The following is a 24883-nucleotide window of genomic DNA, read 5'->3' as shown; positions in this document are numbered from 1 at the left end:
ACACACACACACACACACACACACACACACACACACACACACACACGGCAATATTAGATAAGTCCTCTGTGAAGCAGTCTGCAATAAACCCCCTCCTTTATTCAACACATAAGGAGGAAAACCAAATAAAGTTGGATAGGCAATGATGACACAAGTGTGGGACAAACTAATGTGCCAAAAACGAAGAGAGGCTGAACCGCCAATCTCCACACTCATTCAAAGTGTGACTTCAAAGTGCATTACTACTAAGACAGTGAGGCCTTAGGGCTGTCCCACTGTTAAACTCTCAAACACACAAGGGCTCTCTCAGGTTTTGTGAGCCCTTTATGCTCACACTGCATTTCTGCAAACACTCCCATAGGGAATTACCCACAGTTCATAGTGTTGTGACGTTAAACTGCGGGTTAAGGGGGAAAGCCTGAAAACATTAAAAAAGTAAATAAACAAAGGAAGGAAAGAGGAAAAAACCTAACATGAACCAAATGCTATATAATGTGTTCATCTATTCGTCATCTTTTCATACTGTGTTCGTTTTTGTTGCTGCTTGTCAAAAGCAAGTGAATTAGTACTTCTTAAAGCTACTGCCGAGAAGATGTTCAATTCACATGAATGGCTCAGCCTTGGCCATGCAGAAAGTAAACAGTGTAACATAAAATGCCCCAAACAACAAATATGTTTTTGAGCCATCAATGTAATATCACACGGTAAGCCCAAACCTGCCGTCCTATTCCTGTATATACCATTTTGAGTGCCCAACCTCTCGCACACAACCACTAAACGGGTAACATCATCAGTCTGTGAGGGCTCAAACACTGGGCCTTAAGATGAATTTATACTTCCATCTTAAATCTTCAATGTCATGATGTAAACTACACCGTTTCCTGATGATCACTTCCTGAGAAATGTAACTGCACGTCAAACTGATGCAGTCAACAATTACAGTGATTGGAAGATTTGACAGTAGTAAACAGGCCAATGTGTTTCTGGGCACTTTTTCACTCCAGTTTTTGAATTTATCAGTGACAGAATAATCATCATCGCCTCAATATAGGAAATCGCAGATTTTAGCAAATTCCTGGATGGAGACTTCTGAAACTATTAGTATAGATTTGAGGAAATGTTCAAATAAGTGGAAAAACTTGACAGACAAATATGTTTGACCCAAGGAGGGAAAAATGTCGGAGCTGTCTTATCTGTCATATCATGGCTTGTACCACATGTAAACCAAGAGGGCACGACCGCAAGGCAAATAACAACCCATCACATGCAAATTCGAATGCTGGCAACAGCAATTGCCACTTTTATAGGTTACGTCATAGCCGTATGTGAAATGACTTAAAAATACTGTCCATCCAATATGTCGATCAATGCTTTAACAACAACGATGAGAATGCGAACTACTAAAATTTAACATTTGTGCCTTCACAATGTGAATCACCTAGGTCAGAACCCTGTTAAATTCTTTTGATGATTAAGCACACCACAGCGAATGATTCATAGCTGGCCGGAGAATTATTGATGGTGTTGACGTCTAAAGGAGCTTCTTGTGGTTTTTGCTTGATTAGCACAGTTTTCTCTTGACCAAAATGATCCATGTAAAAACAATTTCAAAACAGAGATTATTATTTTTAGTCCACATTTAGTTCTGAAAAGAAGCTTAAACAAAAGAATGCATTTTAATCTTGTTGGCCTACCTACTGCAGTAACTGCTCCTTAACAGCAAGGTCATACATGACATGCCCTGCTTGTTTCTCCGTCAGCAGGAGATAAAATTCCTTTTTAGAAAGTAACTACATCGTGGTGAAATGTATAAAACACAAGAACAAACATGTCCTATCCATAGGTATACACTTTTAAGTAGACTGCCTAATTAATAACTCAAGACAATGTACATCATTAGCTCGGCATAACGCCTTTCATAGAACAAGCTAAGCTTACAATCACCACAGTGACAAAGTTGATTCATCACTTGATTTACTTGTGCCTCAAATGAACAGGTTAGTCCTCACTTCATTTCGCCAGCAGACTCATCCTTATTTCAATCTTGAGGTCTGGCGTGTTATATTTCAGCTTAGAAACTTAAGCATCACATTAGTCTTAAGTAAACAAAATGCAATTTTACTTTTATAACAATTTACCTTTGTGATGAAATTCATTCTAAATCAAGGCCTGCCAGCAGGCCCAATCAGCTAAAGCTAATCGAGGTGTTTCCAAAAATAAAACTGCAGTACAAACTGCTTTGAAACACCTCTCTCTAGCTCAGAAGCCAGGCAATGTGTGTGTTGTACATTGAGTTTTAGCTGCTGTTTAAGATGATGCCCTCTGACATGATTTTACAATTGTCCTTTAAGAGTTTATTAGTTAAACCTACTATGTTTTAACCCTGGAACCACACCTACTAGCAGAACAACAGTCATATCAAGATTTTAATCAGTGTAGCCTGGTTGATTGTTTTTATCCTATTCAGGGTTCTATATGTTTCATACATGAATAGCTCATGCATACTGGTTGGTGGTTTAAAAGGCCAATAAATAATAAATAAATATTTTTAAGTATTTTTCTTAATAAACAGTAAAACTATTACCATTGGTTAACATCATATGTTGGTTGTTAAACTGAAGTAAGCAAAAACACAACTTAACATTTTAACTTAAATATATTGTACAAAAAGTCCAACTTGCTCTTTTAACAGCAGTAGTTTAACATTATTATGCTGGCTTTTGTTTTGAAAAATCAGAGCTATGCCTATGAAGTAACTTTTTAACTTCTTTATACTTGCATTTCTCCTAGCAACAAACATCAATGTCTTAAGGTAAGGGGAGAGATGTGAAACATGGTGGAAGTTTTGCAAAATGGGAGAAATATGGATGCGAAACAAAGGCCTTTAAACACACCATCCAATGAAATACGCATTATCACTTTAGTCAGCAAGTCCAAGTTGCTAATCGTTAAGTTATTTTAGGTTCATGTGCAAATGTCACCACATGAATTACCGACACGTCTGACTGATTATATCCGGGTGCGCTTGTTTTACTATAAGTTTTGCAGAACGACACGAGTAAAGTGTTTGAATCCATGTTAGCGTGAGTGAATGTATGTATGCGTGTTAACCCCCATAACCAAAATACACCTTTGGCCCTAGAGAGAAAAAAAACAAAACACTCACCTTCTCTGCACAAACGCATGGCTTCTCGATTTTTCCCGAAGTCTTTAAAACTTTCCTCCGATTCAGCACCTAAAAAATGAGGCGATCCGAAACACACAAATGAATAGTTGCACTTGCTTCCCTGCCCGTGCTGTTGCTACCAATAGCGTTTCTTCATATTCAACCGAAAACTGCATGCACTCGGCCAAAAAAAAAAAAAAAAAAAAAAAAAAAAAAAAAAAAAAAAGACAGGACTGGCAACTGTCGCGCTCTACCTCGCTTCCTCGCAAACATACGGCACGCTGGGGAACTCACCGTCGTTGCCGTGGAGTTTGGCGGCGTCGACCCAGCTGCTCCAAGGCTGTCCCAGCATTATTTCTGGACTAGGCAACGATCTCCGCTCTGCAACAGTCGCCATTGCTGTGGAGCCTTCTCCCCGCTGGATCTGCTGCTGCTTCAGCTGCTGCCTGGCCGCTCGGCGCTGCTCCCCCCTGACGTCATCCTCGGCCCTTTCCGACATTCTTTCCGCTACAATGTAACAACACGAGAGTCAGCGCTGGTAGAGCTCGGGATAGGAGGACTTTTATACTGATTGACACGGGCATACGCGTGTTGTTTTCAGCAAACCCGCCTCTCAGAAAAAAAAAATCGCCCTGTGTGGTAACTTGACGTTACAAGTACAAAGCTTACACAACATACTGTTCAACGTCGAATAAATAGGCCGGCTGGCGATTCAGCTGAAGGTTGCTGGTTCCCTTGGCTGTGGCTTACTCGCTAGCTATCATTTAGAAATGTAAATTACATTTAATAATTGTAAACTATACTTAAGAATAACGATGCTATCAAATACAGTGCTTTGAGGCAAATTTGTGATTGATTATAATAATACTAATTTAATGCACAAGTTATTAGTTAATAAGGATCGCTTTTGAGATTTGACTCCATATAAACAGTTGTAAGATATACTAAATACTTTTTTAGTAATTGTGGGTGTGACATTAGAAGATGACTGACCATAACATATTTATACTTTATTATTGATTCTTTGTTTTCTTCCCATACTAAGAAAATGTGAGCTTTAACATCTTAAATGTATGAGCCATAAAGCTGATATCAATATATAGACTTTCTACTGGTGACTTATGAGTGAAATACTATATTATAATGACTTTATGTTTAGAATGTATGCATTAGCTTCCCAATATTTTGAAAAATATGAGAGAAATACATTTAGAGATATTGACTTTGTATAAAAGGATTATGGTCAGTTACATTAGATTCCATTTAAAATAAAAACAGGGTCATGTTACTATTAAACACGTGTCTAAGATGTATTAATGCAAGACTTCAGAGATTTTTGAATGACATGCACAAACCTTTTAATTTCTAAGCATTTCAGATTTACAAAGTCTGTTATAATCTACCAAGTTTACTTTCACTTTCAAAATGAAACATTTCTCATTCTACCCAGACAGCATGTGCTCGCCTAAGTAAAGCTGAACAAGGAGAGAGAAAAAAGAAACAAAACTAGAACTGGGATCCTTTTAGATTCTTGCCAGAAACAAAACCTAGAAAAGTACAGATGTCTTATAAAGACGGTGTAACACACTGACTGAAATTACTTATAAATGGCACATCTCATCTGTTATGGTGTTTAATCTTTAATATTAATCATGCAGTGTTGGACTCTGTGTACCCATTTTACCCCTCTACCTGAAATTCTTACTCCAATTTGGCAAGTACTCCAAAAAGCCTTGGCCCTCTCGAGTACAGAGTTTAGTGTAGGAATGCACTGATATTATCAGATGAACATCAGTATCAACTGGTGTCAGTCTTCCTGACTGCTATCACCTACCAAATGCTGATTGGTTTCTGCTGCATCAAATAAATCAGGTGATCACACGGTGTGATGAAGAGCTTAAATAGTTCAAGTACATTTAAAACTTCTCTTTCCTTTTAGCACAAAATGGTAATAAATAAAAGAAAAGACAAAATGAGCAAACAAAGGAAGGAAAAAAAACAGTATTAGTAAATTGTGATCTCAAAAATCTGTTTGAAAGTCCAATTTTACCATCATGCATTTAAATGCAAATTAAAAACATCATCCTGAATGTGCTGGCTGTGTGTGTGCTCAAACACTGTGATGAAGAGCATTTTTTAACACTGAAACTACAATAATGTCAATTTAACAACCTTGATGCCAGTTGGTTTAATGTTTTAACTGGATATAGTTATTTGACATGCCCTCAGATTTTTCATTTCTTCAAAACATCTGTTGCCTTTATTGCCATAGCATCATATCTGTAAGGTCAAAGCAAAATGATCGCAATAGTGTAGTTTCAGGAACTCTGCCCAGCATAGCTGTGACATTCTTGTGGGAGGAACCAGTTAACAATTAGTGCACTGATCATAACAAGAGCATTTCAAGAGGAGGAGGACTGTGTGATTACCGTCATCCTTTCACGTACCCTCACTCATTAATTTTAGAGAACTACTGCTTCACTGGAGAGGAAATAATTTGCATATGTAACTTATTAGCACCATATGTTAGTAGCTGAGTAAAAGCAATAACATCACAAAGGTAGTGACAACATGCCTCTGACACACACAAGAACGTCAAGCTTACTGTACCTGAAAGAGGTCAAAACTGCTGCATCTTTCCTGTGGCTTGGAAGAAGAGATTCCCCTTTCTATACACTCCAGTATATGGTGATTGATATTTTGGTAGAGAGCCAACTCTTCAACTGGAGCCTAGTCCAGCCCAGCTGGTCTTCCCTAGTTTTATGTTCTTTAAGATTTTTTTTTTCCTGTCCCTTTCAGTTTTACACCGTGATTCACAGCAGACATTTCTACTCTACTTGGCTACCTTATGCTTTACTTTGCTCTGTAAGCACATTTAAAAACAAAAAACAATATCAGTTTGACCCCCTCCTCATGTTCTTGCCGTTTTTATGAAATCACCTTTAAGTAAATACTCTTAGTTAATTCCAGATTGCCCTCTCACAGAAGATTTTGCTCTAGTAAGGTGAAAAATTGAACACTCCCACTGGTCCTCAAGTCGCATCAAGCTTTTGTTGAGTTTATCTTCGTTTTCAGAATCAATACCCATGTCCAGACTGTAAGACTGTATATAAAGATGGAACAAGCAATCATGATGTCATTATTGTTTTTAGAGACAGAAACTCCCATAGGTGAATGAAAGGGTAATGTGATAAGTTATCAGCTAATGCTAGCTGGACTCAGTATTATTTCAGAATACTTCCAGGAAATCTGAGATAATATTTATGACATTGTAAAAAAAATACTGAATACTTTTTTCTTTTTAATTACTGCCGTTTGCACACAGTGCCATTATTATTATTATTGTTTTTTAAATGAAACAAAGAGTACTTTCCACCCTTTTTTAATGAGTTACTGTCACTGATGACAGACTGCCTAATTGAAGTGCTAATATGTTGAAACAAGGTGCCAGCAACAGTAGCACTCTAGTCCAAATGTAAACCAAAGCAAGCCAAAAGAAAATTTAAATCATAAAATAACTGCTTAATACCTTAATTTAACAATAACTCAATTAACTTAACCTTGTAAAGCATCAAGAGCCTGACCAATATTGTCACCAAGAGACCTTGTACCAGCTACAACATAGCTACATCAGTAATACTCATCCACTGTTTGCTTTTCCTGACATATAGATTGTAACTATCTGGACTAAAATCACCATCAGAGACGGATATACAGTTCTCACTCTCAGATAGGCCTGGCCTTTCTTTGTTATAGTGCACGCTGGAGGATGCAAATGCATGGTGTTGCTATATTGCTGATGTTTTGACACTTTTACTGGTATTACGAAGAACAGCCCTGCTGTACAGATGGAGCACACAGACAGAGATATCTGCTTATTACTACTAAGTAAAAGACTAATAAAACTAGAATTTCACTCACCAAAACTGAACCACAAAAGTCTAGATTAGGCTGCACCACACACCTGCCAATCAAAGTGACCATGCATTATGAAAGAGGCTTACCTGTCTATGAGGCATAAACTGTTTATTTGTACCAGGCTATAAAGATGTCTTACTGTTATTTACTTGGACATTTTAACATAACAGCCTGTAAAGATTGACTTGCTTTTGGGGCCAGTCTCAAATGGCCATTTATTTATCTAGCACATCCATGTTGGATTCATTTTCTAGCCCAAAATTTGCCACTTGGTCAAACACAGCAGAAGCGTGTAATCATCTCAGATGATTTAATCCAGTGAGTCTAATCAAAATCTATTGTGAGTTCAAAGAACAGAACAAAGCAGATTAGCAGACGCTGGATCAGCCAGCTGATGTTGGATCTTTTAAGCAACATACAGAGAACAGATGCTGTAGTAACGATGACCTGTGTAACATTAGGTAGTCCAACATAGAAGTCTTGAAATTACACAATTTCTGTAATTTCCTTGATACTTACTGAGGGGCAGCTGCACTGTTGGCCTTTTTTTTAAATTCAAACAATTCATACACATATAGTAAAAAGAAAAACCTAATCTTAAAGCCCAATACAACAAGCAGTATAAAGCATATCCTCAGATGCAACTCACTGATGCTGTAATTGAACACTTCCTTGATACTGAATACTTTACAATAGAAACTGTATTCGGTGTTGGTCCGTTGTAATGGAAGTACTACATGACTAGGTATGATTATTCTGCAGCTATGAGGAAACATAAAAAACCCACCACATGTCAATGCAGTTTTGAAATGAACAGCAGCAAGATCTTACCTTGGCAAAACAAGAAACAAGGAATTTATCTTTAAACTCAATCAGATGATCCACATCAGTTTGGGTGATTCCTGGCTGGCACACACACACTGGATAGGAAATCTGGAGACATACACAGACATGCATTGAGGGAAGATGTAACTATACCACACCTTTTCCTTTCTATAGTTAGTAGGTGGAATTTTTGAATTATGTGTAAAAAAACACTTTCATTCCTGTCCCCTTACTGATCAATGGGGTGGCTGTAGCTCAGGTGGTAGAGCAGGTCATCTACTGATTGGAAGGTTGGTGGTTCGATTCCTGGCTTCCCCTAGTCTGCATGCCAAATATCATTGGGCAAGATACTAACCCCAAATTGCACTCTGATGCATCCATCGGAGTATGAATGTGTGCATGTTAGCTATAAAGCACTTAGAAAAATGTGCTTTATAGCGAATGGTGTGAATGGGTGAATGCACAAGTTGTGTAAAGCGCTTTGAGTCCTCAGATGAGTAGAAAAGCGCTATATAAGAACCAGTTCATTTACCGTCCATCAACTTAGTCAACATAAAGAAACACATACATCTACAGGAATCCATTTTAAAGACATGCAGACATTTTTATATTTTTTGTTGTCTTCATACATTTAAGGCATATTGCTGTTTATTCAGTGGTGTACTGTACCATATGGTACCACCAACTTTACAATTGTTAGTCAAATGTTGCTTTGCAACCCTTTAAAACTTACAACCTAAATACCGTCAGAACTAAACCACACATCTTAAGTTTAAGTTATCTAATGTCAAAAATCTGTTATAATGAGCATGAAATCAAAATAAATTCACTGCCGGTGACCTGAATTCCAGGATTTACTGGTGCTACACGTTAAAAAAGTGTATTGCTAATATACACAACAACTTTTAGCAAAAGCAGAAAGAAAAATAAGAATCTTACTGCTGCAAAAGTGGCAGTCCGAAACTATTTTCACACATCAAGTCTGGAAAATGTTCAGAGAGTCAGGTCAGGAGACTGTCCAGTGTTTTCTCTTCTCACAGCTAGCTCACAGCAGAAGATTATTAATTGTTAATAGTTAGTGTGGTTTAGGTGAACAAGCTGCCTGGCTGGAAAATTGAGGACACAGGACACAGTCACTCAGTGAAAATTCACCACAGTACTATCTGCGCTATTCTCACATTCGACAACATGTAATACATATAGACTATCTATCTATATGTATAGACATCTAGAAGTCAATACTTTCCTGTTAACTTTCAATAAGTTAGAGTGGGAAACAATTACAGAGTATTATGTAAACGCTTGCATATGGGTGTCTGTGGAACATGCTATTTAACCTTTCGACAGCAACAAAAATTCTGACTTGTGACAATGCAGAAGGGAAAAGTTTCAGCAGAACTAAAATATTAGTATTATATTTGATTCTGTATGCATGTGCTGTCAAACAATACTAACAGACAATTCTCACATCTTTGTCATAAATGCCAACACTGATAAAGTGGCAAAGAGCTAGTGCCACCATTATAGCCGTTGGCATCTACCGTGTCACAGTATTAATACGGGCATGTTTGTCATTATATCAGAAAAATTGCCTAGAATACACTAATATATCATCTGAACATCAGTAACACTGACTTCTGACCAGCATGTAAGATTATGTTTACGGTGGCAGCAGCCGATGTCATCTGTTGTGTTATCTCCTTTATTTATTTATTCTTTTTTGTTGTTTTATTTTTCTCAACTGGGTGGCTAAATAACAAAAGCTACATAAAAACATGAGAAATAAAATGAGATTCAGACTGAAAAGATATGATCCAATTATCACAATGATTGGATTGGGGAACTGGTTATGCTGGATTTCCACCTTTATATAGATTCAGTGAAAAGGCCTATACCGGTTAAGAACAATGTTAATAACATTCTTACGGAATATAAACATACCAGTACCCGTAGCTTAGCCTTAGTTCGGTTGTGGTTTTGACTTTATGAAATGAGTATGTTAAAGGCCATGAGTGGAAGAACATAGCATTATGTCACTTCTTTAGAAAAACAGTTGTTGTCATTGGCAGACAGGTGCAACTCTGACACATAGATAAGAGAGAACACAGGAACCAGAATTCGTATTGGCTAGAAATGCTGCCACTTCTACTCGACACTAATTACACTATCGTAGATATTTTTTTGAATAAAAAAGACAACATTAACCTTCACCGGAAATACGGTATTTGAAAACAGACCAAATGTCTATAAGCCGTTGTGTCATGACATTAAGCTCAATCTAGTGTGGGTCTGTGACTGGTACAAACGTTACTAAACAACACTGATGGCTAACGTTAGCCTGCTAGCTGGCTAACGTTAGCCAGCCATGACTAGCGCCAGCGAGGAAGCTGACAGCAGCCTGACAGCCCAGCAGAAGTCATTAGCCGCGGTCACATATCGACAACAACTTCACTCTTACCAAGGCTCTGGATCCTGTAGACGTAAGTCTGACACCTGGCTGATATATATCAACTGGATGCACAGGGTGAAGGAGACAGAAGACGGTGGAAAAGAGCGAGTTTAGTGCTCAGCCTCTGTGGAGGTCTTCACCTGGTGCTTCCATGTCTGTTTACCAGACTGCATTCTGGGACAGAGAAAAACGTCACCGCGCCACGACGCAAGCGCGAACTGACCAATGACTGCATGGCACCGCCGAACTTCTTCACCAGGAGACTTTATTTATTTATTTAGTTATTTAGTTATTTATTTATTTAAATTTATTTCTTTATTATTTTTATTTCATTCCCCTGTTAAATGCAGTATTTACAATTGCATGAAGCCTGGGAGATATGTGATAGGGGAAATCATTACAATTAACATGTGCAATTTAAAAAAATTAATAAATAAAAAAAATACTACAACACGTTCACCAAACATATGTTTAATTCGATTTAAACGATTTAAATCGATTAACTAATAATTGAGGGCAAAAACAGAGATAACTATTATATGGGAATGAAAGAATCCTGAACTAAAATCTATAACAAAAGCAATGGTGGGGGGTTAAAACCTAGTTTCGGTGCAAAGTCAGAACACTCTTAAAGGACTTTTTTATTACAAGGTTTGATTGATGATTCTATTTGCAGTTTTCATATCAGCGAATGCTTCAAACTACCTGCCCAAATAAGAGTCCCTGGGAATTTGAACATGGCTGCAGGGTGTCAAAACGTGCAGTGTCCTTAAAAAAGTAGAGAGAACTGGATAAGAGACATATTCTGCAGAAATAGGAAAAAATGCAAAGACCTGACACAAGACGATATATGCCAAATTACACAAGAACTGAATTGAAAAAGTAGTGGCACGGATATTATGGAGTCATGAACCCAAAGTTGAAATTTTGGTTCAAATCATCACTATGTATGGAGGAGGCCAGGAGAGAGTTAAAACAGCGAGTGCCTACAGCCATCAGTAAAACACATTGGAGAATGTTATGGTTTGGGGCTGCATTTCAGCCTGTGGTGTCAAGAATCTTGTTAAAACCGAGGGAAATATGAATACATAAAAGTACTGTCAAATTTTGATTCACCATGCACCACCATATGGAAAGGGTCTGATTGACAAACAACTTTTTTTTTCGGCATGACATTGATCCCAAACACACTTTCAGTGCAGTAAAAGTATACCTGGATAGAAAAACACAAAATGAAACACCATGTCATACACTGGCCTCCCCAGAGTCCATACCTCAACATTATTGACGCAGTGTGATATCATTTGGACAGAGAACAGAAAGAAAGGAAGCCAACATCCAAAGAAGAGCTCTGAAGAAACCTGGAGAACTATTCCTGAAGACTGCTCAAAGAAATTCAGAGGAAACCTTACCTTAGAGAGTTCAGGCTATCTTGAAGAATAAAGGCAATCATACACTGACAGACAAGCCAACTGCAATTGTAAAATTGGAATTGGCGTTGTAAAACTCAGTGTTTGCCTTATATAATATATTTCCATGGATGTTTGCACACATTTCAATAAACAACTGTAGCTACTTCTCATTTCTCCAGCACAATATAAATAAATGAGGGGTGGTTTAGGAGTTTCGCACAGTATTATATGCAAGCTAATTAAGAAAAATAGCTCACACTTATAGCATTTTGCAGAATTTATTCCAAAACATATAAGAAAGTTATACGTCTGTTTGAAGGAAAAAAAAATCAGTTTAGTGCGATGGTTCATGACACAAATTAAGACACTCTATAAATGTCATCAGTCATCACCAAAACATGGTTTTAACAATATACTTCCGTGTTGTTCTGCTCTTCCCAAAGTTAAAAAAAACCCTCATCATATAAAGTTTTATCAAAAAGAAAACGCTCTGCATTTTTTTTTCCAACTAAAGGTTTCATTTGTCTCATAAAATATCCAATGGCACCTATTTTTGCCCACTCCAGTCCGGTTGGTGGAAGTAATTTTTCAAACTAGCTTACCAACCGAGGACTAAACCCCAGAAGAAGAGCAGAAGACTGTCCACTTCCGGCTGCTCAATAAAGTTTTGCAAAGCCGCAGCACAAACATGGGGGCTGTTACAGATGGTAAGTAACCGTTCTCTTCATTTATATTAACTATTCATACCACCTATGAGTAGTAACAATTATCTAAACCTTTAGAAATACTACTATACCCAGGCACATACCCATACCCGTCAAAAACGAACCAGTTGTGCATGGAGACGTGGGTTATTTTGGATACAGCTAACATCAAGTAGCCTTGTTAGCCGGTGTATTCGCTTTACCTGCTGTACCTGAATGGCTGTTATTTCGCCCGTATTCCAGATGAAGTTATACGGAAACGCCTTCTCATTGACGGTGATGGAGCCGGAGATGACCGCCGAATCAATTTGCTCCTGAAGAGTTTCACGAAATGGTGCAACTCTCCCGGGACCCCGGAGGAAGGGTAAGCGAGCTCTACATACCCAACTCGGTTGCCACGCATTTCTCTAAAATCGCCTAGAAGAATTTGGTCTGAGTCATAAAAAGTGCTGTAATTCTGTTCAGATTCACACAGTATCAGAGGATGCTGGGCATTCTGGCTCAGTGTGAATTTTCCATGGGGAAGACGTTGATGGTTTACGACATGAATCTTCGGGAAATGGAGAATTATGAGAAAATCTACTCCAACATCGGTAGGACTGGGTTTTGTGAGACTGTCCATTTATCTTCGCAACTGTTTACAAGTCACATTTTGTATTACCTGCTTTTCCAACTCGTTAATTTGTCCCCATACTACAGAACAAAACATTGCATCTGCACATGAGAAGATAGCAGAATGCAAAAAAGAAATTCAGAGGGCAAAGAGGATACGAAAGAATCGCCAAGGTAAGAAAGCTATTCAGTCAGCTGTCCTATTGACAAAAGACTCACGTTTTGTTATGTACCCCTTCTACAAGCTATACCTCCAGCTGTTGTCAATTCTCACCTGTAAATTCTAAAGATCTTGACATCAGTTAAAGCCTTACACCTATTTACTTGACCCTATCCCCACCAAACTATTTAAATGTGTGTTTCACTGTTTCCCTTAAATGTGCTGTAATCACACTGCTACTCGAGAGAAAAAAACCTGGCTCCATTGATCATTAATAATTCTAGCCTTAATTGTAATCTTTCATTCTTCAGCAAAGCATTTGGGAAAAAAAGTTTACAAACAACTGAATAAATACCTTTCAAATCATAGTTTTTATAAGTACTAATCAAGGTTGAGAACCAGTCATGGCACAGCAACAGCTCTTACTAAAGTCATCAAAGACTCGAGGATCAATAATGATTCCCTGAAAGTTTTAGTTTTTCTTGATCTCACTGCTGCTTTGAACACAGTTGACCATGAGATTCTAATTCATAGGCTTCAGGACAAAGTTGGTTTAACAGGTCAGGCTCTTGATTGGCTCTCATCATATCTAAAGGGTAGAAGTTTAATGTTTCAGTTAGCAGTTTTAGATCAATCAGAGGTTCCTCAAGAGTCTATCCTTGGTCCATTACTATTTAACTTTTACATGCTCCCACTTGGTGCTGTCTTAAAGAACCATAATAAAGCCTACAATTGTTATGCGGATGATACACGTTTGTACTTATCACTTTCCTCTGATGATCTAACGTCTGTTCACAAAAACTAATGAGCTATGTTGATGATATTAACTGCTGGATGTCTCAAAGCTTTTTAGAACGGAACAGAGCCCAAACCAAAACACTTTTTGTTGGTCCCAAAAGTCTGGGACATAAAAATAGTTTCTCTGAAACAGAGTGAGCCAATCAGGGACCTTGGAATCATCTTGGTGGTTTCAGTTTTGATAACCACATGAGTGAGGTTACCAGAACTTCTTTCTATCACTTAAAAATATATCAAATGTTAGAAAATTCTTATCTCAAAATGACTTGTGTGTTTGATCCATGTGTTCATGTCAAGTTTGTCAGATTATTGCAATCATCAGGATGTCTTTAGATGATTCAAAATGCAGCGGCTACTGTCCTTATTGGTGTGTGGAAATTTGACCACTTTACCCCAGTGATGAAGGAACTTCATTGACTCCCATTACAATTTAAAATTACCTTAAAATTCTTCTATTACTTCACAAAACTCTGTTTCGCTCACCAGTACATTATGTATATAATATGTAACTTGTCCAACTTCTCTCTTTCCTTACTTTTTCCAGAGTATGATGCTCTAGCTAAGGTTATCCAGCAGCACCCAGACCGACATGAAACACTAAAGTAAGTCAGTCCTTGCCTTCTGGTTAGTCAGATCTTTGCATTAAATTAAATGCATCCAATTTACAGCTGTGGTCAAAAGTTTACATACACTTGGAAAGAACATAATATCATGGCTCTCTTAAGTTTCCCGTTAATTCTACAACTCTGATTTTTCTCCTACAGAGTGATTGGAACAGATACTTCTTTGTCACAAAAAACATTCATGAAGTTTGGTTCTCTTATGACTATATTATGGGTTAACAGAAAAAAGTGATCACGTCTGCTGGGTCAAAAATATACATACAGCAACATGAATTAGCAATTTTTGTGACTTAGAATGTTGTCAGTGAAAGGAGCTTCATAGCATGACCTCTTAACTTCTTGTGAGTGATTATGAGTGACTACAGCTGGTGACTTCTCTGAGGCCAGTTAAAGAGGGCTCATTGGATACAAACGCCCACAAATGGTACAATGGGGAAGTCAAAGGCGCTCAGCATGGATCTGAAAAAGAGAATTATTGACTTGAACAAGTCAGGAAAGTCATTTGGGGCCATTTCAAAGCAGCTGCAGGTCCCAAGAGCAACAGTGCAAACAGTAGTGATGGGCAGATGAAGCCCCATGAAGCACTGAAGCTTTTCATCCAATTGGTTCACCCCAACGCGAAGCTTCATGAAGCTTCATTTGCTCTAGCAGGACACCTACTGGACGTAAAAATAATAGCTGGCATGAATTTGAAGAGTGTGGCATTATGCACACAGCCTGTAAATGTCAACAACAAAAGGAGTGTGTAAAACATGTATATTGTAGTGATGGCAGTATACTGTGTATATTTATAGTGGCAGTATGGGAAATGATTATTTGGAAATGCTTGAAATGGAAATGATCATTTACTGTGAGGTGAGGTGTGGTTGGGGTGTGGACAGTAGTTGTGCTTTTGTAACGTTGAGGTATGGACAGCTACACACTGAGGCTTTGAGCCTCAGTCCTGCCTGTTCACATTTTATTCTGTAAAAACTAAATTTTCACTGCTTTTATGACCTTTTTAGTGGGGAGAACATAGCTAGGATTTAATGATTTAACAAATCTTTTGAATCCTTTGTCCTCCACAATGCTAAATGGCTGGGAGTCCTCAATCACCATGCTGACCAGGTCTTCATCTATTTGAGATTGTTCTCCTGAGGAAAGACAATAAAGATAAAGCACAAATATAAATATCACACACGTAACTTATAACAGTTGTATAATATTGTTATATCATTTAGTAACATTACTGCATGCTATATTATCATTGCATTTGATGGCTCACCTGGTCTTGCTCCACAATCGGTGTCCCCCTTATTCTCATGCAAAGCTCTGTAGTGCCTAAGCATGGATGAGGTGTTGTTGTTATATCCCAGCTCCCTGGCACATAGCAAACACTTCACCTTGTACAAAAGTCAAGACAGCTCAACATAAATTGTATTGCACCATCAGTATCATGAAAATACATCTTCTGTAGAAATTTACATACCTTGTTGGGAGGAATAAGATCAAAATGTTCCCACACAGGGGAGGACATCCTCCTCTTCTTAGCTGGCTCCATTCTCTCCTGACTTTCTCTCCTCACTCTCATAAACCTCCAAACGGTCTCCAAACTCTCACTAACCGCAACTCTCCATCAAACACCCACATTTTTGAATGAAGTCTGAGGGGTTTATATCGCTGTCATATCTCGCGGCAAAGTTCGAACCACTTCATGAACCAGTCACGTGGTACAGCCGGGCAGCGAGGCTTCGGACGTCATCATTTTCAGCTCCTCCCATAAATGAAGCAAGCCTCGATACGCGCTTCGCGGAAACGCCCCCTCCATTACTCGACACACGCTCCGAAGCCTCGATACAGAACGTCCCATCACTAGCAAACAGTTGTTTGTAAGTGTAAAGTGCATGGCACTGTTTCGTCACTGCCAAGATCAGGAAGAAAACGCAAGCTATCACCTGCTGCTGAGAGAAAATTGGTCAGGAGGGTAAAGAGTCAACCAAGAATCACCAAAAAGCAGATCTGCCAAGAATTTGAAGCTGCTGGAACACAGGTGTCATTGTCCACAGTCAAACGTGTTTTGCATCTCCATGGACTGAGAGGCTGCCGTGCAAGAAGGAAGCCCTTGCTCCAAAAGCGGCACCTTAAGGCTCAACTGAAGTTTGCTGCTGATCACATGGACAAAGATAAGACCTTCTGGAGGAAAGTTCTGTGGTCAGACGAAACAAAAATCAAGCTTTTTGGCCACAATGCCCAGCAATATGTTTGGAGGAGAAAAGGTGAGGCCTTTAACCCCAAGAACACCATGCCTACCATCAAGCATGGTGGTGGGAGTATTATGCTGTGGGGCTGTTTTGTTGCCAATGGAACTGGTGCTTTACAGAGAGTAAATGGGATAATGAAGAAGGAAGATTACCTTGAAATTCTTCAACATAACCTAAAATCATCAGCCCAAAGCTTGGGTCTTGGGCGCAGTTGAGTGTTCCAGGACAATGACCCCAAACACACATCACAAGCGGTAAAAGGAATGGCTAAATCAGGCTAGAACAAGGGTTTTAGAATGGCCTTCCCAAAGTCCTGACTTAAACCCCATTGAAAACATGTGGACAATGCTGAAGAAACAATGTCAGAAAGCCATTAAATGTAACTGAACTGCACCAATTCTGTCAAGAGTGGTCAAAGATTCAACCAGAAGTTTGTGGATGGCTACCAAAAGCGTCCAATTGCAGTGAAAATAGCTAAGGGACATGTAACCAAATATTAGCACTGCTGTATGTATATTTTTGACCCAGCAGACGTGATCACTTTTTTCTGTTAACCCATAATATAGTTCAAATTCAAATTCAAACTTTAGTAGCTGTACAGCTGTACAAGTAGTAGTTATAAAAGAACCAAACTTCATGAATGTTTTTTGTGACAAAGAAGTATCTGATCCAATTACTCTATCAGAGAAAAATCAGAGTTGTAGAAATAACGGGAAACTCGAGAGCCATGATATTATGTTCTTTACAAACGTTTGACCACAACTTTATGTGCTTTCAGCTTTTGTGATGATCTGGCTATGAGCTCAGTTTTACTTTGTTCTTTGCAGGCAGCTTGAGGCGCTTGATAAAGAACTCCAACAGCTGTCTCACATTAAGGAGAATGTGGACGCCAAGGTAAAACCAAAATATCTCTTAAACGCTTTAGTTTTAACTTTGAATATTTTTTTAGTTAGCAGTAAAAATTCCTACTTGTTAAAATCTTGCTTTTGTTCCACTCAGTTGGAGTTGCGGAAGAAGCAGTTCCATGTGCTGCTCAGTACCATACAGGAGCTTCAGCAGACCCTTGAGAGTGAGTGCTTTTTAGTCTCAGTAGCTGTTAAAGTGTGCATCTTAGCACATTTGGTGTCACCTCACCTCGCTGATCAACTTTCTGTTTTCTAGACGATGAGAAATCAGACAATGACGACAACAGTCAGGAGAGCCCTGCAGAGAACGGAGAGTGAATATGTGGAGATCCTGAATTTAAAACAACTTGATTTTAATTGATTTTGTTGTCTCTGATACTTTTTTAAAATGTATTTTGAATAAAGCTGACTTGTCCACAGCTGCTTTGTTTAATTTATTCACCAAATTTTAGATTCATATTAACATTGTTGATCTATATTTATATAAAACAGAACTGTTTACTTCAACTTAAATAATAATAATATTATAATCCGAAAATTATTATAATATAACTATTTGTTTTGCTGTTTTTAATTTACTGTGGGAAACCACAAGAGGGAGCTAAAGTTATTTAAGTAGTTACAAAGTGTAAAGGTAATGGACTGGTTCTTATATCTCGTTTTTCTACTGAACAATCAAAGCACTTTTAAGCAACTTACCTGCTCTGCCTCCTGAGTCACAGCCACCCCAGTTATTTACTCAGGTTTTGAGTTAAAACTGATGAATTCAACATCTCAGCCAAACCGAAGCAGAGCAGTTCAGTTTGATTTGATATGTTGTTGTTTTTTTAATGAATAGAATTCTCAGAAATTAGAACGCATCATTAAGTATCTGACACTTAAAATATAATCAGAAAGGTCAAGTTAGAAAAAAACTCTTTATTTAAACAAATTTATGTGATGTGATGTCAAAATCATCTAAACAAATAAGAACAAAAAGCACTTTAGTAGAATTTACTCACACTAGTAAACCAGAGAGTTTACAGAGCCCTTAAGCCCTAAAAGACATTTATAATTTAGGATGGAGTGCTACATGTTACACTACATGTGTACATATAAACGGTCTCCCATCACCTGGCACCACTGACTGCAGAGCATTCACATCTAGAACTCGACCAGGTATGCACGGGCCTTCATGAGGCGTGTGACGCGATTCTGCAGAGCAGCCCTCTTGGTGCCAATGTCAGAATCCTCCTTCAGCAAGAACTCCAACTTTTCCTTGTCTTGAAGCATCTGCAGCATCTCCCTCTGCAGCTGGATGGCAGCCTCTTGCAGCATGTGGTAGCGGATCACCAGTGGGATTTGATCAGCCAGACGCTGCCCAGCAATCTGAAAGAGGAAGTAGAAAAGACAGTTATGAATAATTCCAAAAATAGCCTCTGTGTAAACACTCACTGATTTTGTCCATATATTTTTCCACTAAACATAAAGTAAACTTACTTTGTAATATGATTTAAGGTGTAGCATCAGTTCCTGAAGTGTAGCATGGTTATCCTTGGTGTACACAGGTGTCCGCAGCTTGCCTCTGTGATTGTGTTCCACCTCCTCCTCATCATCTTCTTGCTTGCTTTCAGTCAAGCTGTTGCTGTATGTCCTGTCCTGGGAGTAAACCAGCAGCTCCATCTTGAACTGAGTTCTTAGCATTGATTCAGCAGTGGCCTCTTTATCCTGCTTAATGGCTTCGATCTTTGCCTGGAAAAAGACTTTCAGTCAGTCTGACATTTCTTAAAATGACAAAAATGATACTTTGACATAATGCTGATAACGATTAAACAGTAAAACAGAGGCAAACTCAGACGATTGCTACCTTGGCTGTTTTTATTAGGTTAGGAAATCCAGTGAAGCTTCTCTGGGCCAGCTGTAGGAACACCCTTTTAATAGCATCTAGAGAAAACAGATATAAACAATAAAACCACTGAACTTGAAGTGATTGCATCATAGATAGGGATGGGTATTGATAAGATTTTCACAATTCCGATTCCATTTTCGATTCTGTTTAATGATTCGATTCTTTATCGATTCTCTTATCGATTCTTTTTTTTAAAAAAAAGGAGATCACTAAGGTCGAATAGCTTAGAACTTTGTTTTATATCTTCTCTTTGAACAAGATAGAAATTTAAGTGTAGCATGGGGTGTCACAATTGTAAATCTAAAATAATAAAATAAATATTCTTCTGTAGCAATAACAAAGTATAACATAAATTATTCTGTAGCAATTACACAAGAATATCCAGTAATGTCCCTGCCTACAATTAAACACATTCACTTATTGAAAATCGGGGGCATCTGCTGTGGCAAATGGGTGCAAGCCTTTTACTACAAACTTAGTCACTGCTCAGTGACATTTGTCTATCCTGGCCTGAAAGGAGACGCTACCGGTAGACTGCAGTGAGAACTGCCAGCATCTGAGCCAGACTCTGTCTGTCTCTCTCATCATGGTCACTAAATGCACAGTAATGGCAGGTTTTGTAATAAGGCAGATCGGGTTAACATTTCCACTGTTAGTTGATTATTTACCTGCCGCATTAACGGGAGAGGACGTGCAAACGTTACAGCTGCTGCTGGGTTGAGATTCACGAGTCCGGAGCGGAATTAAAAACACGACATTCATTTAAGGTTATCACGTGTTTTGTGAGCAAATGCTTTTGCATATTCGTAGTGTTTCCTTCCTTAAATGAAATATCTAAGGGAGGTATTGCAAGTTGCCCTGTTGTCATCCGTTCTCATAAAGTTCTAACCAAACTTTTGAGCGTTTAAGCCGCTTAGGCGCCGTGTTTCCTGCCAGGTAAATGACGCTCCGCAAGGTTCTCAACAAGAACCGGTTCTCAACAAGAACCGGTTTTCGATACCCATCCCTAATCATGGGTGCAGCATATTTCTGGGTAAATCTATTGTGTAATCCAGGCTACTTCAATAGTTTCAGTTTCAGCCAAACCTCAGTTTTAGAGAGAGGATTATTAAAAAGAAAAAGAGGTCCAACAAGCAAAAGTGCAAGATATCAAAGTCAGTTGCTTTGCCAAAACCAAGAAAATGTAGTAAGTGTAAGTGTTAAACATAGACAGCACTAAAAACATTGAACAGTAAAAAAAAATGTTTTTATGGAGATCACTTTTCAGATTGAAGGCATACATGACCGCTTATTCCAAATCTGGAAAACATCTACATTTTGTAAAAACATGTGGAAATAAGCCATTAGATCTATGGAACAAAGTTTTATTAAGCTATGAAACAAAAGTCATTCTATATAGAAATGTCTCAAGTTCACCACCTAATCCGTTAAAACACAGCAGTGCCTCTACTTTTGCCTGAACCTCTATACTGTGAATTTGACACGCTGCTCTTTAATGACCATCTCATATCTGTCTGAAGCAGCAGGCTAAATTCAGAGGTATGTAAAAGCATTCTGTGTGCTCAAATTTAGCCAAATGCATCAAAACTCATTGGATGGTTATTCAATGTAGCATCTACTCAGAAAATCACAAAACTAGGACAAAAAGAGAGTAATTATCCAATATGTACTGCCTAGACTGTAACATCACCTGCTATGTCCTTGAGTTTCTTGACAGCTGGTTCTTCCAGCTGTTTGATCTGCTCCTTCACCATGACCTCAAAGGTCTTGTAGTTGATAAAGCCTGGTAGTTCTCTTCCACGGTACTTGTCTTCATATACCTCCACCTCTTTTTCAATTTTCCTGTTAACTGCAACACGAATGGTATACATCAGAGATGTGAAAATGGACTGCTATACACCAGCTCAGTAAAAATAAAAAGACTCACAGTTTTGTCCTGAGCGGTCCAGGTGGGCATTCCACTTCCCAAACTCTCGCCTGAGAGTAGAAAAAACATTCAAGTTCTCTCCACAGTTGAGCTCCTCTCCTGAAGTCAGGTTGATGGCATCCTGAGTGAATGCGGTCACTTTCTGCAGCACACACGTGTTAGAGGTATTTGATGTTTGTTAAGCAGAAATGCAAGGAAATGAATGTAGTCACATAAATGTTATGGGTGGTAAGGAAGCTCACATCGATGAGGAAGATGATTCTCTCAGCCATACCAGAAGGAGGTCCGTTACCATATCTGTCCAGCTCTGCCTGAGTCTGAGCCAGTTTATCCTCTATCTGCTCTTCCAGTCTTGGCAGAGATCTCTGTAAATCAAACGGCAGGGTCACACACCTTACAGCTAATCACTTGGTTGTACAGGACGTTTGTTATAAGAACGCAAAATCAGAAAAAAAATCACCTCAATGTGATTCACCAGCTCAAGGGTGAGTTTTTCAGCTAGTTTAGGAACAGTGGCGTGGCCTTCACTGTAAAGAGTGCTGGAGCAAGAATAAAACAGGTTCTCAGTACTTTACTAGATGATTCGCACCCAAACAAACCTACAACAAAAAAAGAACAAAACAAAACAAAAAAACTTACTGGAAATAGGGATGATCTTTGAAGAACATCTCCTCTTTTTCTAGGGCTTCAGTCAGAGACACTTTCTCTGTGATCTCCTTCTGACCCCTGCACCTGACAATCATGTAGCCCTTATTCAGGTGGATGACTTCATTATGGACAATTTCAAGCACGTTCTCTTCTGTGCCTTTGTCCACCAGGTCAGGCTTAGTCAAGATACCTGAGTGAGAGAGGGAGATAAAGAGAGAGAGAAGACAACTTTAAAGTGAACTTAGACCTGTCGCATCTAAAAGACTGAGTTGCAGTTTGCAAATGTGTTCAAAGAAGAAGCCAGTATGATTGTGGAATGAAGTTTTATAGCTTTATGAAACATTATAACTGGGGTCCTTTTACCCAAAGTCCTCTCTCCTTCAGGATCCACCTGCTGCGCCATTTTCAAAGCCTCTGTGGTTGCAATGTCCACATTACATGGAACAACCACCAAGCTGATGGTTTCTTGTTTTGTGATAAACTTCTGGATCAGTCTTTTTATCTGAAAGTATAGATTCACACCATGCATGTAGTTCTTTCTACAGTACTTCCTATTCCTAAAGTGAAAACACCCATCTAAACCTAAAATCACACAAACTTTTAGAATTCAAGCAGTCGTTGACTGCAAAAGATTTTCACCTTTGCATTAAAATAATCCTTATATTTAAAATGACGTTAGTTTGTCCAGTTATTTTTGAACTGTTGAAAATGAGGGATTGTAATTATTAAACAATACTTTTATTTACTCCTTGAATTAAAACTGAATGAAGTCTGCACTTGAATGCTTGACTTAATATGCATTGTAGTTAGTGTGCAGAGACAAAACTACAAAAATGTCACCGTCCAGAGACTTATGGAGCAAACCACATCTGCCTTATTTACCTGTTATTTGCCTAAGGTGCTTTGAAAACCAAAGAAGTCCCTATGAAGTTTTTCAGGGGGACCCTCAACTATGATACCTGATCGCCGATGTTCTCTGGCTGTCCTTTTACAGCCACCCTGGCAATGCCGGGCAGGTCGATGAGGGTCAGGTCCGGGACCTCAGGGGAAGCGATCGCCAGACTGATGAGCTCATCACTGATCCCCACTCCGACCCCAGCCATTTCATTTTGAGCTGAAGGTACAAACAGACAAACATAACACGATACAACTAATGATTGCAGGACTGATCAGTGAAACCTTAAAGATCCGGTAGCTCAGTCAACCAGATTTAGTAATTATCTGTTTGTATATTGTACCTTCTTCAATCTTTTTATCCACAGTTGTAGGATCTTCTATTTCCTCCTCGTGGCCCTGGTAACTTATCCTTCCAGTCCATTCTTCTCCTTCTTTCTTTCTCTTCATCTTGAGTTCAAGAGGGCATCTTGTTACAATGCCTAGATTAATGAAATGTGAATAAGAAAAGAGGGGACAAATTAAAGATAATCTGATGAAATTATGAAAAACAGTAGTCTGTGTCAGACAGCACAAGAGTTATTTGATACTCTGTCAACAGCACATCTTAATATTTGGTAACAGTATGAATAGGGAAGAGAAGCAATTATAAATGTTTCCAAATGTAAATGAGGCCATTGCTGTAGTGTGGCTCTTTATTTCCACCTCTAACACATTGCATGATGGTATTGCAAAACCTAGTTTGTTTCAAGCATATTGGAACCTTGAGTGAAGGCACAACAGAGTGAACGTTTTAAAAGCCAGGATTATTCATTTCCCTGATTATTCCCAGTCTACACTGGAGTATGATGTATCAGCTCGGTGTGTCTTTTGACATGGTTAAAAAAATCTGTGAATGCTGCTTCAGAATCCCTTATTATTCTTTATTTCTTCACTTGAACCTTTATAATTATTCCTTATTTGCTTCTTTCTTACTCACCGCTGCCTCTCGGCAGTGCCACCCCGGACAGCGCCTCCAACACAGAGCTCTTCCCCGAGCTTTGGTCTCCAATCACGGCGATAGCAGGCAGCGCCAGGTCCTTCTCTACACCGAGAGAGCGGAGAGAGTCAATGAGGTCGATGCAGGGTCGGACTTTCTCCTCGTACTGCTGATTCAGAGTGCTCATGATGGTGATTGCTTTTCTCTTCGAAAGAACAAATGAATGCAGCTAAAATTAAAGTGACAAAGTCGCTGTGGCTTGTGAGCTGTTGTGTCGGAAGAAGACGGACTGAACCGGAGAAGTTTTGAAATCGTGAGCCTGACTGTAAGTTTCGTTTCCCCTCAGTTTCGTGTACGTTACAGGTGCCTGTGTAAAAATGATGAGAGAGAGACTGGCCCATCCCGTCGTTTCAGTGACGGAGCACGCATTTAATAAGGCGTGTCAAACTGAGTGATGATGATCGTTAGCCAACAGTTTACGCTGCAGAAAACAAAAAGGCAGAAGACTTTCTAGAGACCTAGCCTGTGTTCATATGTTTAAGATAGAGCAGGCACTGATGGAGACTGGGCTAAATCGAAAGCAAGGGCGTTGATTTGGTTTTGGCATTGGTGGGGACGGATGATTCAGCCACCGAACCCTGCCCTGTTTCTTTTTTTTCCTTTTCGTCTTTGCTTCTTGATTAAAAAAAAGGAGAAATATACTTGCCTACATATGCTATTTTGCATGCTTTTAAA

The 24883-nt window shown here is 38.8% G+C and overlaps 3 protein-coding genes across 5 annotated transcripts in view; 1 reads left to right on the top strand and 2 right to left on the bottom strand.

Annotated features, from left to right (window-relative positions):
- Positions 1-10545, bottom strand: part of LOC102314163 (ataxin-7) — a 26657-nt gene extending 16112 nt beyond the window's left edge. Inside the window, exons 1-4 of one of the 3 annotated variants that reach the window (XM_005952245.3) lie at positions 10368-10545; positions 7916-8017; positions 3461-3673; positions 3167-3235 (exon numbers count right to left, since the gene is read on the bottom strand). In XM_005952245.3, the coding sequence (XP_005952307.1) occupies positions 3167-3235; positions 3461-3665 (274 nt within the window). In that variant the 5' untranslated portion in view covers positions 3666-3673; positions 7916-8017; positions 10368-10545. Of the gene's footprint in view, positions 1-3166; positions 3236-3460; positions 8248-10367 lie in introns of those variants that run through there. The other 2 variants (XM_042216986.1, XM_014331132.2) reach the window with 2 other exon arrangements.
- A 1825-nt stretch (positions 10546-12370) lies between these two features.
- thoc7 (THO complex 7) lies at positions 12371-18231 on the top strand. Its single transcript, XM_005952244.1, has 8 exons — positions 12371-12477; positions 12718-12838; positions 12940-13067; positions 13174-13260; positions 14589-14646; positions 17735-17801; positions 17907-17976; positions 18069-18231. The coding sequence occupies exons 1-8, from the start codon at positions 12459-12461 to the stop codon at positions 18128-18130; spliced, it is 612 nt and encodes a 203-aa protein (XP_005952306.1). The 5' UTR covers positions 12371-12458; the 3' UTR covers positions 18131-18231.
- A 151-nt stretch (positions 18232-18382) lies between these two features.
- On the bottom strand, positions 18383-24674 carry LOC102313564 (interferon-induced GTP-binding protein Mx). Its single transcript, XM_005952243.3, has 12 exons — positions 24149-24674; positions 23514-23651; positions 23235-23389; positions 22639-22777; positions 22267-22465; positions 22088-22166; positions 21870-21992; positions 21628-21769; positions 21391-21549; positions 19659-19735; positions 19292-19543; positions 18383-19180 (listed from the first exon to the last, which is right to left on the bottom strand). Exons 1-12 carry the CDS (start codon positions 24333-24335, stop codon positions 18956-18958), a joined length of 1875 nt encoding a protein of 624 aa, XP_005952305.1. The 5' UTR covers positions 24336-24674; the 3' UTR covers positions 18383-18955.
- Positions 24675-24883: the final 209 nt, after the last annotated feature.

The sequence above is a fragment of the Haplochromis burtoni genome, unplaced genomic scaffold (assembly GCF_018398535.1).
Source record: "Haplochromis burtoni strain Fernald_Lab_line unplaced genomic scaffold, NCSU_Asbu1 Contig_1432, whole genome shotgun sequence".
Taxonomy (NCBI): Eukaryota; Metazoa; Chordata; class Actinopteri; order Cichliformes; family Cichlidae; genus Haplochromis; species Haplochromis burtoni.
The sequence above is the reverse complement of the archived record's forward strand: the minus strand, read 5'-3'. Positions and strand labels throughout refer to the sequence as shown.

Excerpts from the sequence above, each read along its gene's own strand:
- thoc7 (XM_005952244.1), top strand. Across the intron at positions 13,068-13,173 it reads GAAAATCTACTCCAACATCG|AACAAAACATTGCATCTGCA; the intron begins GTAGGACTGGGT and ends CCCATACTACAG. Across the intron at positions 17,977-18,068 it reads GCTTCAGCAGACCCTTGAGA|ACGATGAGAAATCAGACAAT; the intron begins GTGAGTGCTTTT and ends TCTGTTTTCTAG.
- LOC102313564 (XM_005952243.3), bottom strand. The coding sequence starts at position 24,335 with ATGAGCACTCTGAATCAGCAGTACGAGGAGAAAGTCCGACCCTGCATC. Across the intron at positions 21,993-22,087 it reads AGCTGGTGAATCACATTGAG|AGATCTCTGCCAAGACTGGA; the intron begins GTGATTTTTTTT and ends TTTGATTTACAG. Across the intron at positions 19,736-21,390 it reads GAAACTCAAGGACATAGCAG|ATGCTATTAAAAGGGTGTTC; the intron begins GTGATGTTACAG and ends TGTTTTCTCTAG.